Here is a 13,554-nt window from a genome sequence, read left to right on the forward strand (position 1 = left end):
TTAGGTATTATAATATGTGTGCATTTCGTTTTCTTTTTATTCGACACAATGCATTTGCATGGTGTTATTTGAGTAAAAAAGAAGAATTTTTAAAAATATTTATCGGATAAAAATAATTGATGGAAGTACTATTATAGCCTTTGTCCGTGATTACAGAGTGTTAGTAGCGACATTAGTTTTAAGTCATTGACCAATCAATCCCAAGTTTGCTGCTATGTAATGTCCTCGTTGGATATCCCATGGTCTCTCTTACTTGGCACCAGTTTGGAGTTTGGCATTTGGGCTCCAATTTTCAACTTAAAAAAAAAAGTCCATTTTTATTTAATATTTTTCAAATAATGACAAAATAAATCAGGAAAACGAATGTAAGAGTCATTGAGGTTAGGTTCCCTTATTTCTATGCCAGAAATTTACTTCTCCTGACTTCCTCACCAAGAACAGAGATAAATCCTTTGAATCTAAGGTAACCCATCTAAATATTCTCCCAAGATTCAAACTTTTTCTATCTTTGCTTCTATCGTTCATTGATTTTAACTCAATGCTTCCACCAGTTGTTTGAATTATTGTTTTCTGTTTACATGATTATCATGCCTGGATCTGATTTAAAGGTTTTATTTTTTTTTATTCCAACTGAAGAGCTGGAGTTGTTCAGTTATCTATTGTATTGATTGGGTTTTTGTGATTTGCTGTGTTCTACTTGATTTTATTTCATCGTTTTTAGCTTGAAAGCTAGGATCTTTGGGTGAATAAAGACTTGAATTTGAGCATTGAGCTTGGTTTTTAGATATGAAACAACATTGGGTTGCTTTGCTTTTCGTGAATGAATAGCTATGGGTGGTCTTGACTGTTAAGCAATTGGCTGCTCGGTACTTGAATACATTGTTTAAGCTTGAAAGTTAGGATTTTGGTGTAGGTGTTAATAGCTTTTTTCTTTTTAACTATTTAGTTATTTATCTTAAATAAAAGCAACAAAATTGGTTTGCTTAGGTTTGAGGATTCATGACTATGGATGCTGCTGCGGAATCATCTGAATCTAGATTATCCAGTTCCCAGTTAAACAAAAACAAGCCTTTTCACAATGATGAGAGTTGTCCTAAAGAAGTATTACCTGTTAGGGGTTGCGGGTCGAGGAATACAAGCCCATCAGGTCGGATAGGATCGAGGAACACTAGTCCGTCTAGGCAGAAGGTGGTAAAGACTAAACCACGGGGTTTAGATGAGGAGACGGTTGCTACATTTGGTAAGGCAGTTCATCCTGATGTTCAAATGGAAGATAACATATGGGCAATGTTGCCTGAGGACTTATTTAATGAAATTTTGGCAAGGGTTCCCCCATTTATGATATTCCGGCTTCGTTCAGTTTGTAAAAGATGGAATTCAATACTTCAAGATAATAGTTTTCTCAAGTTTCACTCAGAAGTGCCATCTCATGGGCCATGTCTACTTACATTTTGGAAGAACTCACAGACTCCGCAATGCTCAGTTTTTAGTTTGCCATTAAAAACATGGTATAGAATTCCATTCAATTTTTTGCCTCAGTGGGCCTTCTGGTTGGTCGGCTCTTCAGGTGGACTAGTTTGCTTTTCTGGACTTGATGGTCTAATTTTCAGAGCTCTAGTATGTAATCCTCTTACACAAACTTGGAGAACACTGCCAAGCATGAATTATAACCAGCAAAGACAGTTGATTATGGTCGTGGATCGAACAGACAAATCATTTAAAGTTATAGCCACTAGTGATATTTATGGTGACAAGTCACTGCCTACTGAAGTATATGACTCAAAGATTGATAAGTGGACGGTCCACCAGATAATGCCTGCAGTAAATCTGTGCTCCTCAAAGATGGCATATTGTGACTCCAGGTTATATTTGGAAACCCTTTCACCCCTTGGCTTGATGATGTATCGTCTTGACTCTGGATATTGGGAGCATATTCCAGCAAAGTTCCCTAGATCTTTGCTAGATGGTTATTTGGTTGCCGGGACACAGAAGCGCCTGTTTCTGGTTGGAAGAATTGGTCTTTATAGTACCCTACAAAGTATGAGAATTTGGGAATTGGATCATGCTAAGATTATGTGGGTGGAGATAAGTAGAATGCCACCTAAATATTTTCGAGCTTTGTTGAGACTATCAGCAGAGAGATTTGAGTGCTTCGGACAGGATAATCTTATCTGCTTCACATCTTGGAACCAAGGGAAGGGCCTAATTTATGATGTGGAAAAGAAGGTTTGGTCTTGGATTGCCGGCTGTGCTCTTCAGTCATACAACAGTCAGGTTTGCTTCTATGAGCCAAGATTTGATGCCTCTGTCCACTGAGCTGGAAAATTTCCTTTTGAGATGACCTGTTGAGAGGTTAACTTGTGGCCAGTAGTTCCTATTTCTTTGTAAGAAAGATGATATCTTCTTTCACACCATCCTTTTTCCTGCTTCCTGCACATATTTTGACGGGAATTACTTCTCTGCTGTTGGCGGATTGTGCCACCAAGTGATCCTTGCTACTGCATCAGCATCGTGAACATATCCTTTTCAAGCTATTTACATCACCAATTTTTAGGCACTTGGTGATATCATTCCATACCTGGACTGAATGAGGCACATTGACACCGGGCTGGGTTGTACTTCAATAACTAGATGAGGGCTGAACTCCTTAAAGGTGTATATCATGGGACTAAAAGAATTGTAAGAATTTTTGCACTGGCCTTTGCGTACTAATTTAACTCTAATGTTATTTTACTTTTGTTGCCTGTCGATTTATGTCATAGTGGCTGATGTATGTCATTCTGCTGACTTCATCACAGCTTGTACACTTTGTACTTTCAATGCTCTTAACTCTCCTCTTAGTGATTGAGAAGCTCTTCTGGACCCTCTTTACTTTTGTTCTCCTTAAATAAATCTATTACGGGTGTTTGAATTCTTTATAGAGGTAATATGATATAAATTTACCACAAATAAAATAATAAATTGGTGTTTTTCATGATCTTCAAATTTGATTTGGAGCATCCTTGGGTTATATACTGTCATTGTTTCTCATGAAAAAAACAAAGAAAAATTGAAACACTTGAATTTGGTTATGTTTTGTGAAGAGTTAATCCAATCTTGTGCTTACTATGAACCGACAAAAGATAAATTGTATGCTGTCTTTTGTTGCACTGGATGAATCAACATTGTGCATTGTCCTTTTAGATTATTCAGCCTAGCAATTTTTAGGAGTTTATTTTTAACTAATTGGAAATGTTAAGGTCATGTTCCCCTGAAATATGTTGGACACTCACACGTGAAAATATTTTAACTGGTACTGCATCTGTTTTTAATCATTAAGCAAGCCTGTTAGCTTCTATTTTACCTTGATGGTTAGTTTCAGTAATGCTCCTTGCTTGCTGCTGGACGGTCGCCCTTTATTCTTGCTTAATTGATGATCCACATGTTCTTAAAGTGACTTAAAAATAAGAATATGCTTATAAAGCCAACAGGAGCAATTAATTCGTTTTCCAGAATCGGGATTTGGTTTTGGTGAGGCTGAGAGCTAGTAATAGAATTTGGCTAGTTTTTATTATTCTGCACATAGCAGTCTTAGGCAGCTTCACCAACAAGGAAAACATTGAAACTGCAGAAACGTTGATATTCCATGTAAAATTTTCCATAGTTTGCAGTCTGATGACTCTCATGCATTGCATCTGATGTCAATTGATGAGGCAGTTTCATTTACAAATTTCAACTGCATTGCCCGTTTGAGTTGAATGAACAATAATGTGTTGATTCTGGTTTCAGCATGGTTGCTGCTGAAGAAGGTAAGTTCTTCTTCATTACCTCCTATGAACAGCAACAGGCTTTGATTACATGTGAAAATGAAACTTCAGATCTGGTGCTAAAGGGGTTGTATCAATTCATTATCACCATTAATCGGTGATAGGTTACAAACTAAATAAATTGCAAGAGATGCTAGTTGTTATATCCTGCTCCTGTACGGTAGCATATTAAGAATGCTTTAAATTTGAGAACATTTGTTGATTTGGGTTAAGCTGTTGTAATAGTATAACATATTAATATTTTCTTTGCCCGTGGGTAACTGGAAATCCGCGTTGTTGCTGCAGTGACTTGAATGTGTTGCATAAGTAATAGTGAGGAACATCGTGCCGAGGATTGTGTTTTGAACCACATATAGAAAGATTATAACCGTGTTGAATATTGAAGTATAGATGCATCATCAAAAGAAGCTGACAGGTTCTCATTAAACTGACGGACATAGTCTGTTGCTGTTGCTGGTTACCCTAGGATGAAGCTCCAGAGTGTTATTACTGCAACTGGAACTACTTCTGGGCCATCTGGTTTGACCTTCTTGTTAAGTGGTTGAGCTAAATGATGACTTTGTTGCAGTGTGGGATTACTTGGCTTACCTTATTCTGAATTCTGAAACATCTTTGAAATGACCTTATCAAATAAAACAACATGATGGAGCAGAAATTGAAGTTTGAAAGGACTGCATGTACCATTCATCATCCTCTCAAACCATCACTTTTTCCATTTAGGTAGTTCATTTTTTTATGGTCAAAAGTGATAATTTAAGTAAAATGAGACGAAATTCATCATATAAGTAATATTTTTGCCAATTTTTTTGGTGAGAAAAGCAATATAAAACTCTTTCTTTTATCCTTTGTTCAAGTTGCTGAATTTTTGTTATTGTATATCCATAGCAGGGCAAAATATAGGAAGAAATGGTTCCATTACAGTTTAATCCTAGGAATGATATTCCGTGTAATTCAGGGAAGATGGGTGATAAAATCGTAAATGGAAGATGGAAAGCTCCAAGATATTTCGTTGTAAAGGGAAGAAAATTTATTGTATTAAAGAAGAAACAAAAAGGCAATCTAAAAGGAATCTTTTTATTTTCTTGGATTGCCAAATAATTTCTTGACAACCCCAAATTGATATAATTAATGTTAGTGTTATACATGTGACATTGTCGTTTGAAAGCAAGCAACTTATTTTACCCGGTTGAAAATCCAACATCAAAAACACCCACATTAAAACAATCGGAATTCTCCAAATTCCCTACATACACAGACACAAGGATTCCAAATCATCTGGTGGATTAGTACAAGTAATAATAGAATCGATGCTCACTAACTAAAGATGAAACACACATGACATTGGTAAATGGAGCCATACTGTTTTTACAGGTGTCAAAATCTGGGCTTAATCTTCCTTAAAGTAAGAGATTAGGAGTGAGGTTGCATATTTTCAATATTTGATGCTAATTTGTAGTAAAACTAAAGTATAACATTGAGGGTGACGTTGAAACGGGAGCCCTTGCAGAGGTATCGAACATACTATCACCCATTATCTTCAATTATAGTATTAAATTGTTTTAAAGGAAATAATGAATAGCAAAAAGATATTAGAAGTCTTTTTCTGATAGTTGAAATTGCAGTTTTGACTTTTTTTTTTTTGAGGCAACAAAACAAAGTAACCATCCTTTCCTTTTATTGAAATTGTAAAATGTTTTGAATTGTTTAATTCAAAAAAAAAAAGATTGATACACACAACATGAATTATGGAAAACCAAAATCAACAATATATAGTTTTCATAATTACTTCTAAAAATTTCTTAAAAATTCAGGGTTATCTTTTTTCAATGGACCTTTAATTTTAAGATAGTTTGTCTAAATTTGATATTAAATAGATGTAGTGCGCTTCAAAGTTCGTCTATACTTGATTTTGAATATAAGTTTAGAAAGTTTCTTATTTGGGATTCCTTGAGATTTGATGCAATGATCTTCAATACTTGATATTAGGTTGATGATGTTTATTTCAAGGGTCAACTGAGACTTAATCTTAAAAAAAAAAAAACAAATTTTTACATTCTCTGTTTATGCAATCAAAAGAATGAGTTTAGTCATGAATAATGAGCTTAGCCTTCTTTTTGTTGCAAGATCAATGAACAACTTTTTTCAAAATTGATGTAGCGTTCTTCATAGCTTCTTTAGGTCTTCGACACTTACAATATTTTTGAGATTTTGGAGAGTGAGAAAGCTTCAAATATTCAAAACCTTCTCTTCAAGCTTCAATTTTTAAACTCTTGGGCTTCCGAATTTTTAAAGTTTGGAGGTGACATTTTTTTATAATGTTAAAGAGAGGGTTCTTGTGGAACATGATATCTTCAAATGAATAATTATAATGACTAAATATTTTTATTTATTATTTATTTTATAATTAATTATATTAATTAAAGATGGTATAATTTTTATTATTTATTTCTTGATTAATTTAAATTAATTAGAGATAAAATAACTCTTAAAAATATGAATCCTGTAAAAGAGTTCTAAAAATTATTTTTATTTATCTCTTATGATTGAAATAAAATTATTTATATTTTAAATATTTATTTCAATTTTAATAGTGTATTTAATTTGTAAAAATATTTATAAAGTTAAAAAAATTAAGCAGTTTTAAAATTTACAATAACTTATTATGTAAATTTGTAAGTCGTAATATGGCCTAAATTCAAGGTTATCGGAATAGTGGTTTCGTAACCATAAATCCGATTTAAAGAGAAATTTATTTTAATATTTTTGCATGAATATTGGTATGATAGGAAAATCGTATGAAAATATCAATAGAAAAATTTTACCGATTTAGTGGTTAGTTAGAAAAAGAAATTATTGAAGAAATTGGGTAAAAATAAGGTATCGAGACTTCAATCTCATAAAAACGAGTCAAAAATATTTTTATAAATATTTATGAAGTGTTAGTAATATTTATAAATGAGCATGCAGAACATTTGAGAATTGTGTTGCAAATTCTGTGAGAAAAGCAGCTATATGCTAAATTTAATAAATGTGAATTTTGGCTTCGAGAAGTGGGTTTTCTTGGACATATTGTATCCGCAGAAGGCATCAGGGTAGATCCGAGTAAAATCTCAGCTATTGTCAATTGGAGTCCACCGAAGAATGAATCTGAAGTTAGAAGTTTCTTGGGTTTAGCTGGTTATTATCGCAGATTTGTACAGGGGTTTTCTATGATAGCTTCTCCGATGACCCATTTATTACAGAAAGATGTTAAATTCGAGTGGACTAATGAATGTCAGCAGAGTTTCGACCGATTGAAAGATTTGTTGACAAAAGTACCTGTGTTGGTACAATCTGAATCGGGTAAAGAATTTATTATTTATAGTGATGCATCATTAAATGGTTTAGGTTGTGTCTTGATGCAAAAAGGTAAAGTTATAGCTTATGCTTCGAGACAACTTAAGACACATGAAAGAAATTACCCGGTGCATGATCTTGAATTAGCTGCTATTGTATTTGCATTAAAAATATGGCGACATTATTTGTATGGTGAAAAATGTCATATTTATACTGATCATAAAAGTTTGAAATATCTGATGACACAGAAAGATCTGAATTTGAGACAGTGTAGGTGGCTTGAACTGATAAAAGACTATGATTTGGTTATTGATTACCATCCGGGTAAGGCTAATGTTATAGCTGATGCTCTGAGTCGAAAATCTCTGTTTGCTTTACGAGCTATGAATGCCCGATTGTCTTTGGTTGATGATGGTTTAGTCGTAGTTGAGTTGAGAGTTAAACCGATATTTCTACAACAAATATATGAAGCTCAGAAAAATGATGAGAAGCTACAGGCTAAACGGGTACAATGTGAGTCAGGTAATGATTCAGAATTTCAGATTGGGATTGATGGTTGTTTATTATTCAGAGGCAGAGTATGTGTACCAAAGAATTCAGAGCTTGTACAGAAGATTTTACACGAGGCACACAGTGGTATTATATCCGTGCATCCGGCAGGTAATAAAATGTATAATGATTTGAAGAAGATGTACTGGTGGCCAGGTATGAAACGTGATATTTCTGAGTTTGTATCAAGATGGCTGATATGTCAACAGGTTAAAGCAGAACATCAGGTACCTTCGGGATTGCTCCAGCCAATTATTATACCGGAATGGAAATGGGAAAGAATTACTATGGATTTTGTGTCGGGATTACCATTGTCACCGAAAAAGAAAGATGCCATTTGGGTGATCGTTGATCGATTAACAAAATCAGCATATTTTATCCCGGTACGTATGGATTATTCTCTAGATAAATTGGCTAAATTGTATATATCTGAGATTGTCAGGCTACATGGAGTGCCAATCTCCATTATATCAGATAGAGATCCCCGATTTACATCTCGTTTCTAGGACAAATTGAAAGAAGCCTTGGGTACTCAGTTGCATTTCAGTACTGCATTTCATCTTCAGACAGATGGCCAATCTGAGCGTGTAATTCAGGTATTGGAAGATATACTCCGATGTTGTATATTAGAGTTTGAAGGTAATTGGGAGAGGTATCTACCTTTGATTGAATTTGCTTATAATAACAGTTATCAGTCCAGTATTAAAATGGCTCCGTATGAAGCTTTGTATGGTAGAAAATGTAGAACACCATTATATTGGACAGAGCTCAGTGAAAAGAAGATACATGGGGTTGATTTGATCAGGGAAACAGAAGAAAAAGTCAAGGTGATTCGAGATAGTCTAAAAGCAGCTTCCGATCGTCAGAAGTCATATGCTGATCTTAAACGAAAAGAGGTTGAATTCAGGTGGGTGATAATGTATTCTTAAAAGTGTCTCCTTGGAAGAAAGTTCTCCGATTCGGTCGAAAGGGCAAATTGAGTCCAAGATTTATCGGGCCATATGAAATCGTAAAAAGAATTGGACCGGTCGCTTATCGATTGGCATTACCACCGGAACTCGATAGAATTCATAATGTTTTTCATGTATCTATGCTACGACGGTATCGATCAGATCCTTCACATGTTATTTCTCCGACAGAAGTGGAGATTCAGCCGGATATGACTTACAATGAAGAACCGGTCAAGATATTGGCATGGGAAACAAAGGAGCTTAGAAATAAAAAGATAAATTTGGTGAAAGTATTATGGCAAAAGCACGGGATAGAGGAAGTGACATGGGAACCGGAGGAGGCAATGAGGAAACAATACCCGAACCTCTTTACTAGTAAGATTTTCGAGGACGAAAATCCTTAAGGGGGGAGAGTTGTAATGGCCCAAATTCAAGGTTGTCGGAATAGTGGTTTCGTAACCACAAATCCGATTTAAAGAGAAATTTATTTTAATATTTTTGCATGAATATTGGTATGATAGGAAAATCGTATGAAAATATCAATAGAAAAATTTTACCGATTTAGTGGTTAGTTAGAAAAAGAAATTATTGAAGAAATTGGGTAAAAATAAGGTATCGAGACTTTAATCTCATAAAATTAAGTCAAACATATTTTTATAAACATTTATGAAGTGTTAGTAATATGGTATTAAAATTTCGTTAGAAAATTTTAATGTTTGGGTAGTCAATTAAGCAAAAAGGACTAAATTGAGAAAGGTGTAAAAGTTACTAGAAGGGTTAAATAGCTCAATTGTTAAATGAAGAGGGACATAAATTGAAAATAACCCTAAAAGGAGATATTTTGGGTGGCACACGCTGAGAAAAAATCAGGAGAATTGAAGAATTAAGGGTAAAATTGGAATATTGCAAAATTTACTTTAAAGGTTAGGACTAAAGTGGAATTATCTAGATTCCTCTTTATTTTTCTGCATTCCCATCAGCAAAAAACATCCTAAGGGTTTCTTCAAGCTGATTTTTCATAATTTTTTCACCAAGTGAGTTAATCCTTGCCTTTTTCTCATAATTTTTGTGTTTCTAAGACTTTTACAACTAGATCCTATTACTAAATTCATTAGTTTTTGATTTTATGAATGAATTTGAAAGTTTCTATGAATATGTGCTGGAATTTTATGATGAAATAGGATGAAATTGAAGCTTTAATTTGTTTATGAGATGATTTTATTAGGTAATTTCAATAGAAATTGATTTGTAGGACTTAATTGTGAAAAAGTTTGGAATTAAAGTCTAGTGCTAAAATTCTGATTCCAAAGCTTATAAAGTAGTTTAAAGTGATGGGATAAAGTGTTAACTGAGAAAAATCAGCTCAATTGAGAGGTTAATTGAGTAGGGATGAAATTATCATTTATTGAAAGTTTAGGGAAAAATGGTAATTAACATCATACACTAAAATAGTTTTGGACAGCAGCAGTACTCTAACTTTTAAAAATCACCAAAAATTGTAGAGATCTAATTAGAGGATGAATAAAATATGAAATAAAATCTTATTGAGTCTAGTTTCTTAAAAAAGAAACGATGTAAGCAATGGAATTGTAAATCATGAGATATAATAGATTTTGTGAGACAAGGTCAGAATGAATTCGGGTTCCCCTGTTCTGACTTTGGAAAATCATTAAAAATTCTACAAAAATTATTATGATTTATAATTTATATGGTTATAATAATTAATGGGTCTATTTTCAGAAGAAACAAATGGAAACATCATCCGAATTCTGTACAATGAGATAATTAAATTTTAGTGAAGAGAGGTTGGAACTGTCGAACAGTGAAATAGGGGAAACTTTAAAGAATAAAGTGTACTTACTGGCTAAACCAAAAATTCTGAAAATTTTATGGTAGGAAGATATGTAAGTCTAGTTTTAGGGAAAATTAACGGATCTTAATTTGGAGTTCTGTAGCTCCAGATATAAATAATTTAGTGACTGTGACTCAGTGAGATAGCTTTGAATGCACTATAAATAATAATGGAATTATAGAGAATGTTACATATGAACATGAAAAATATTAGATTAATGATTAAATTTATTTATTTAGATCCGGAAAATTCAAATACGAAGCAAGATCGAGGAAAATAAAAAGTTCGGGATTAGTAGATTTTTGGTTACGAACAAGTGTCGAGGTAAGTTCGTGTAACTTGAATTATATTCTTAAATGCTTGAAATGTTTGTTATTGATGTGAAAATGAGTTGGATGTTTATTGTATGATAATTGATGAAGTATTGATATTCTTGATGAAAAGAGAAAATAAATCCCGGTTGAATGGAAGGAAAACTCGATGGATCTCTGAAAAGGAATTGACGGTAAAAAGGATCTAGCTCGGACGGGTGATCCTATTCTGATATAGCCCTCCCGAAGAATATGTGGAAAATGGATTTAGCCGGACGGGTAATCCGAATTAGGTCTGAATTTAGCTTTGGACTGGTAATTGAGATCCAAGCTCATTAGAGTAATTGCCGTTGTAGGATTTAGCTTTGGGTAGTAATCCAGACAATACTCTATGAGTTTATATTATAGGATTTAGCTTTGGGTAGTAATCCATTTGTAAGGATGAGGTTCGCGGGAGTGTGCTCTTTGAAATGGAAATGTGCGCACATGAATATGAATTGACGGACCCGGATTTGTACACTAAAATGTACCTCTGAAAATCCATTGAAATTCTGAGAAATTCAGCGGGATAAATATGGAAAAATAACAAGGGAATGGAAAATATGGAATTGATGAGCTCATCAATCAGTTGTCTTTGTAATGAATTTATATGATGTTTACTTAACTAATGCAAAAGTTGAGTTTGTATGTGATAGGTATATGTTTATGTGAATTGGATGTGTGCTTGTGTTATTAAATGATAGGTGTATAATATGGTAAGTATAATTCTTGTTGCATAAACTTACTAAGCACAATGTGCTTACCCCGTTCTCTTTTTCCCTATTTTGTAGTGCTCGGGAGCTCGAAGGTTAGAGATTAGTCGGAGCTTTATCACACTATCAACCCATATCTTTTGGTAATTGAAAATGACTTATTTTGAAATAACGACATGTATAGACTAAATACCAATATTACATAGAAATGAATGTTTGTAACTTAGCTGTTGGTATGGCTAGAGTAAGTATAATTTTGAGATTTTGCGAAAAATTTCTTATGGCTTCGATTTAATATCAATTTAGTCCCGGTGTATGTTTTGAGCTTCGGAGGCCCATCCAAGGGACGTCATGACATGATTCGATAAATGAATAGTAATTAAACTCGTAATAACAGAAAAATTAATTCAGTAAAAATCTGGTAATGCCTCGTATCCTATTCCGGCGACGGAAACGGGTAGGGGGTATTACAAGCTAGATGATTGAATATAAATAAATTGAAATGAATTATTATGAAAATATAACTTGCATAACACCACTAAAAATTATATAAAAAGGTGGAGGAATTTATGTTGCAATTTCCCGTCCATATATGCTTACTTTTCTTTTTTCTCATTCGAAGAAATACTTCTAGAAAGATGTTGGAAGCACCAACTCTTTCAAAAACAAGAGGAGTACAACAATATTACAACTAACATCCAGATACAAAAACCACTATACAATAAGTATAAGAAAGTATATATTCAATTCACCACGAGACTTTAAAAAAAGAAGATCTCGATATATCTGCTTTCGCCAAAACATCTGCCATACCATTACTTTGTCGATGAGTAACCGCAACTTGAAATCCAGCCATCTGCCTAGTGCCATAGTTGATATTCTCAAATAAATTTAGTAGCTGCCTAGTGCCATAGTTGATATTCTCAAATAAATTGAGTAACGACTATGGTCTATGCCTCCTATTTATCAACCATTCCGCAACAACAACAAAGTTTAATTCAATTATTAATGGAACATGCGCCTTTCGATTCAATCCAATATACATCTCCACTACTCCTTTAAATGCCATTAATTTTGTCATTCCCGATCCCCTAGCTTTGATCCGCCCTGAGAATAACGCACAAGCCACTCCTTTATTATCTCTCAAAACCCCACCACAACCCGCTACATCCTCCTAAACAACGCCAGCCACATTAAATTTCAACCACTCTGGGAGGAGGTGGCTCCCAATCGTTAACCGTCCTGCTTAACATGCTTCTTGATGAGCTACATTTTGCTGGCCAGTACCACCAATAACACTCCGAAAATTGACATTCATCAAGCACTGCTCTAGCCCACATCAAAGCTCTCATTTTAGAGTGGTACAACATTGTATCTAAATTTATCAATGTCCTATCAAACACTTTATTATTCCGAGCTAACCACACAATCCAGCATGATGCCGAAATTGCAATCAACCATAAACTTTTTTGAACTCCTGTCCAATTCACGTCACAACACATGGTGAAAAATTCATCAAATTTCTCGATTGATTTCCAATTGATTCCCCACCAATTCATTAAAAATTTATAATATCATATATATATATATATATATGATATGATATGAAAGCGGAGCAACAATATCAGCTTGATCTTTGATGTAGTGCGTGATGAAATTTTTGAGTTAACATGAAAACTTGTTTTGAAGTAGTTTTTGAATAGTGTTAGTAGAAATTTTATCAACTTGTTATAAGAATTTGGTGTTGAGTTCCATTTGTAGGAATCACTTAAGCTTTCAATCTATATCATCAATAAAACAACTTGATCTCATAACTTTTGCAAGAGAAGCCACTTCTTCTTTAAAGGAAGTGATACTCATAACTACCACTTTCTGACTTGATGTTCACCATTCACGAATTGCTATTGTTGATCAATTTTCTTTTCTTTTTAGCTGGAAAATACTTCAATTTTAGATGACTAGGTTTTGGGAGTCATTGCAATTTTGATTATAGAAAAT

At 33.8% G+C, this 13,554-nt stretch overlaps 1 protein-coding gene across 3 annotated transcripts; it reads left to right on the forward strand.

Moving 5' to 3' along the window:
• Positions 1-333: 333 nt before the first annotated feature.
• Positions 334-4,647, forward strand: LOC105803538 (F-box/kelch-repeat protein At5g15710). 3 transcript variants are annotated; one of them, XR_008191293.1, is made up of 4 exons: positions 334-463; positions 988-2,679; positions 3,769-3,788; positions 4,092-4,647. XR_008191293.1 is itself a non-coding variant. In XM_012635772.2 (2 exons), exon 2 carries the CDS (start codon positions 1,000-1,002, stop codon positions 2,314-2,316), a length of 1,317 nt encoding a protein of 438 aa, XP_012491226.1. In that variant the 5' UTR covers positions 334-463; positions 988-999; the 3' UTR covers positions 2,317-2,914. The 3 variants fall into 3 exon arrangements, 1 of the variants encoding a protein (XP_012491226.1); XR_001136478.2 differs by lacking the exon at positions 3,769-3,788; XM_012635772.2 differs by lacking the exons at positions 3,769-3,788; positions 4,092-4,647 and having other exon boundaries at positions 988-2,914.
• Positions 4,648-13,554: the final 8,907 nt, after the last annotated feature.

The sequence above is a fragment of the Gossypium raimondii genome, chromosome 11, assembly GCF_025698545.1.
Source record: "Gossypium raimondii isolate GPD5lz chromosome 11, ASM2569854v1, whole genome shotgun sequence".
Lineage (NCBI taxonomy): Eukaryota > Viridiplantae > Streptophyta > Magnoliopsida > Malvales > Malvaceae > Gossypium > Gossypium raimondii.

Coding starts and splice junctions, on each gene's coding strand:
- LOC105803538 (XM_012635772.2), top strand. CDS start 1,000: ATGACTATGGATGCTGCTGCGGAATCATCTGAATCTAGATTATCCAGT.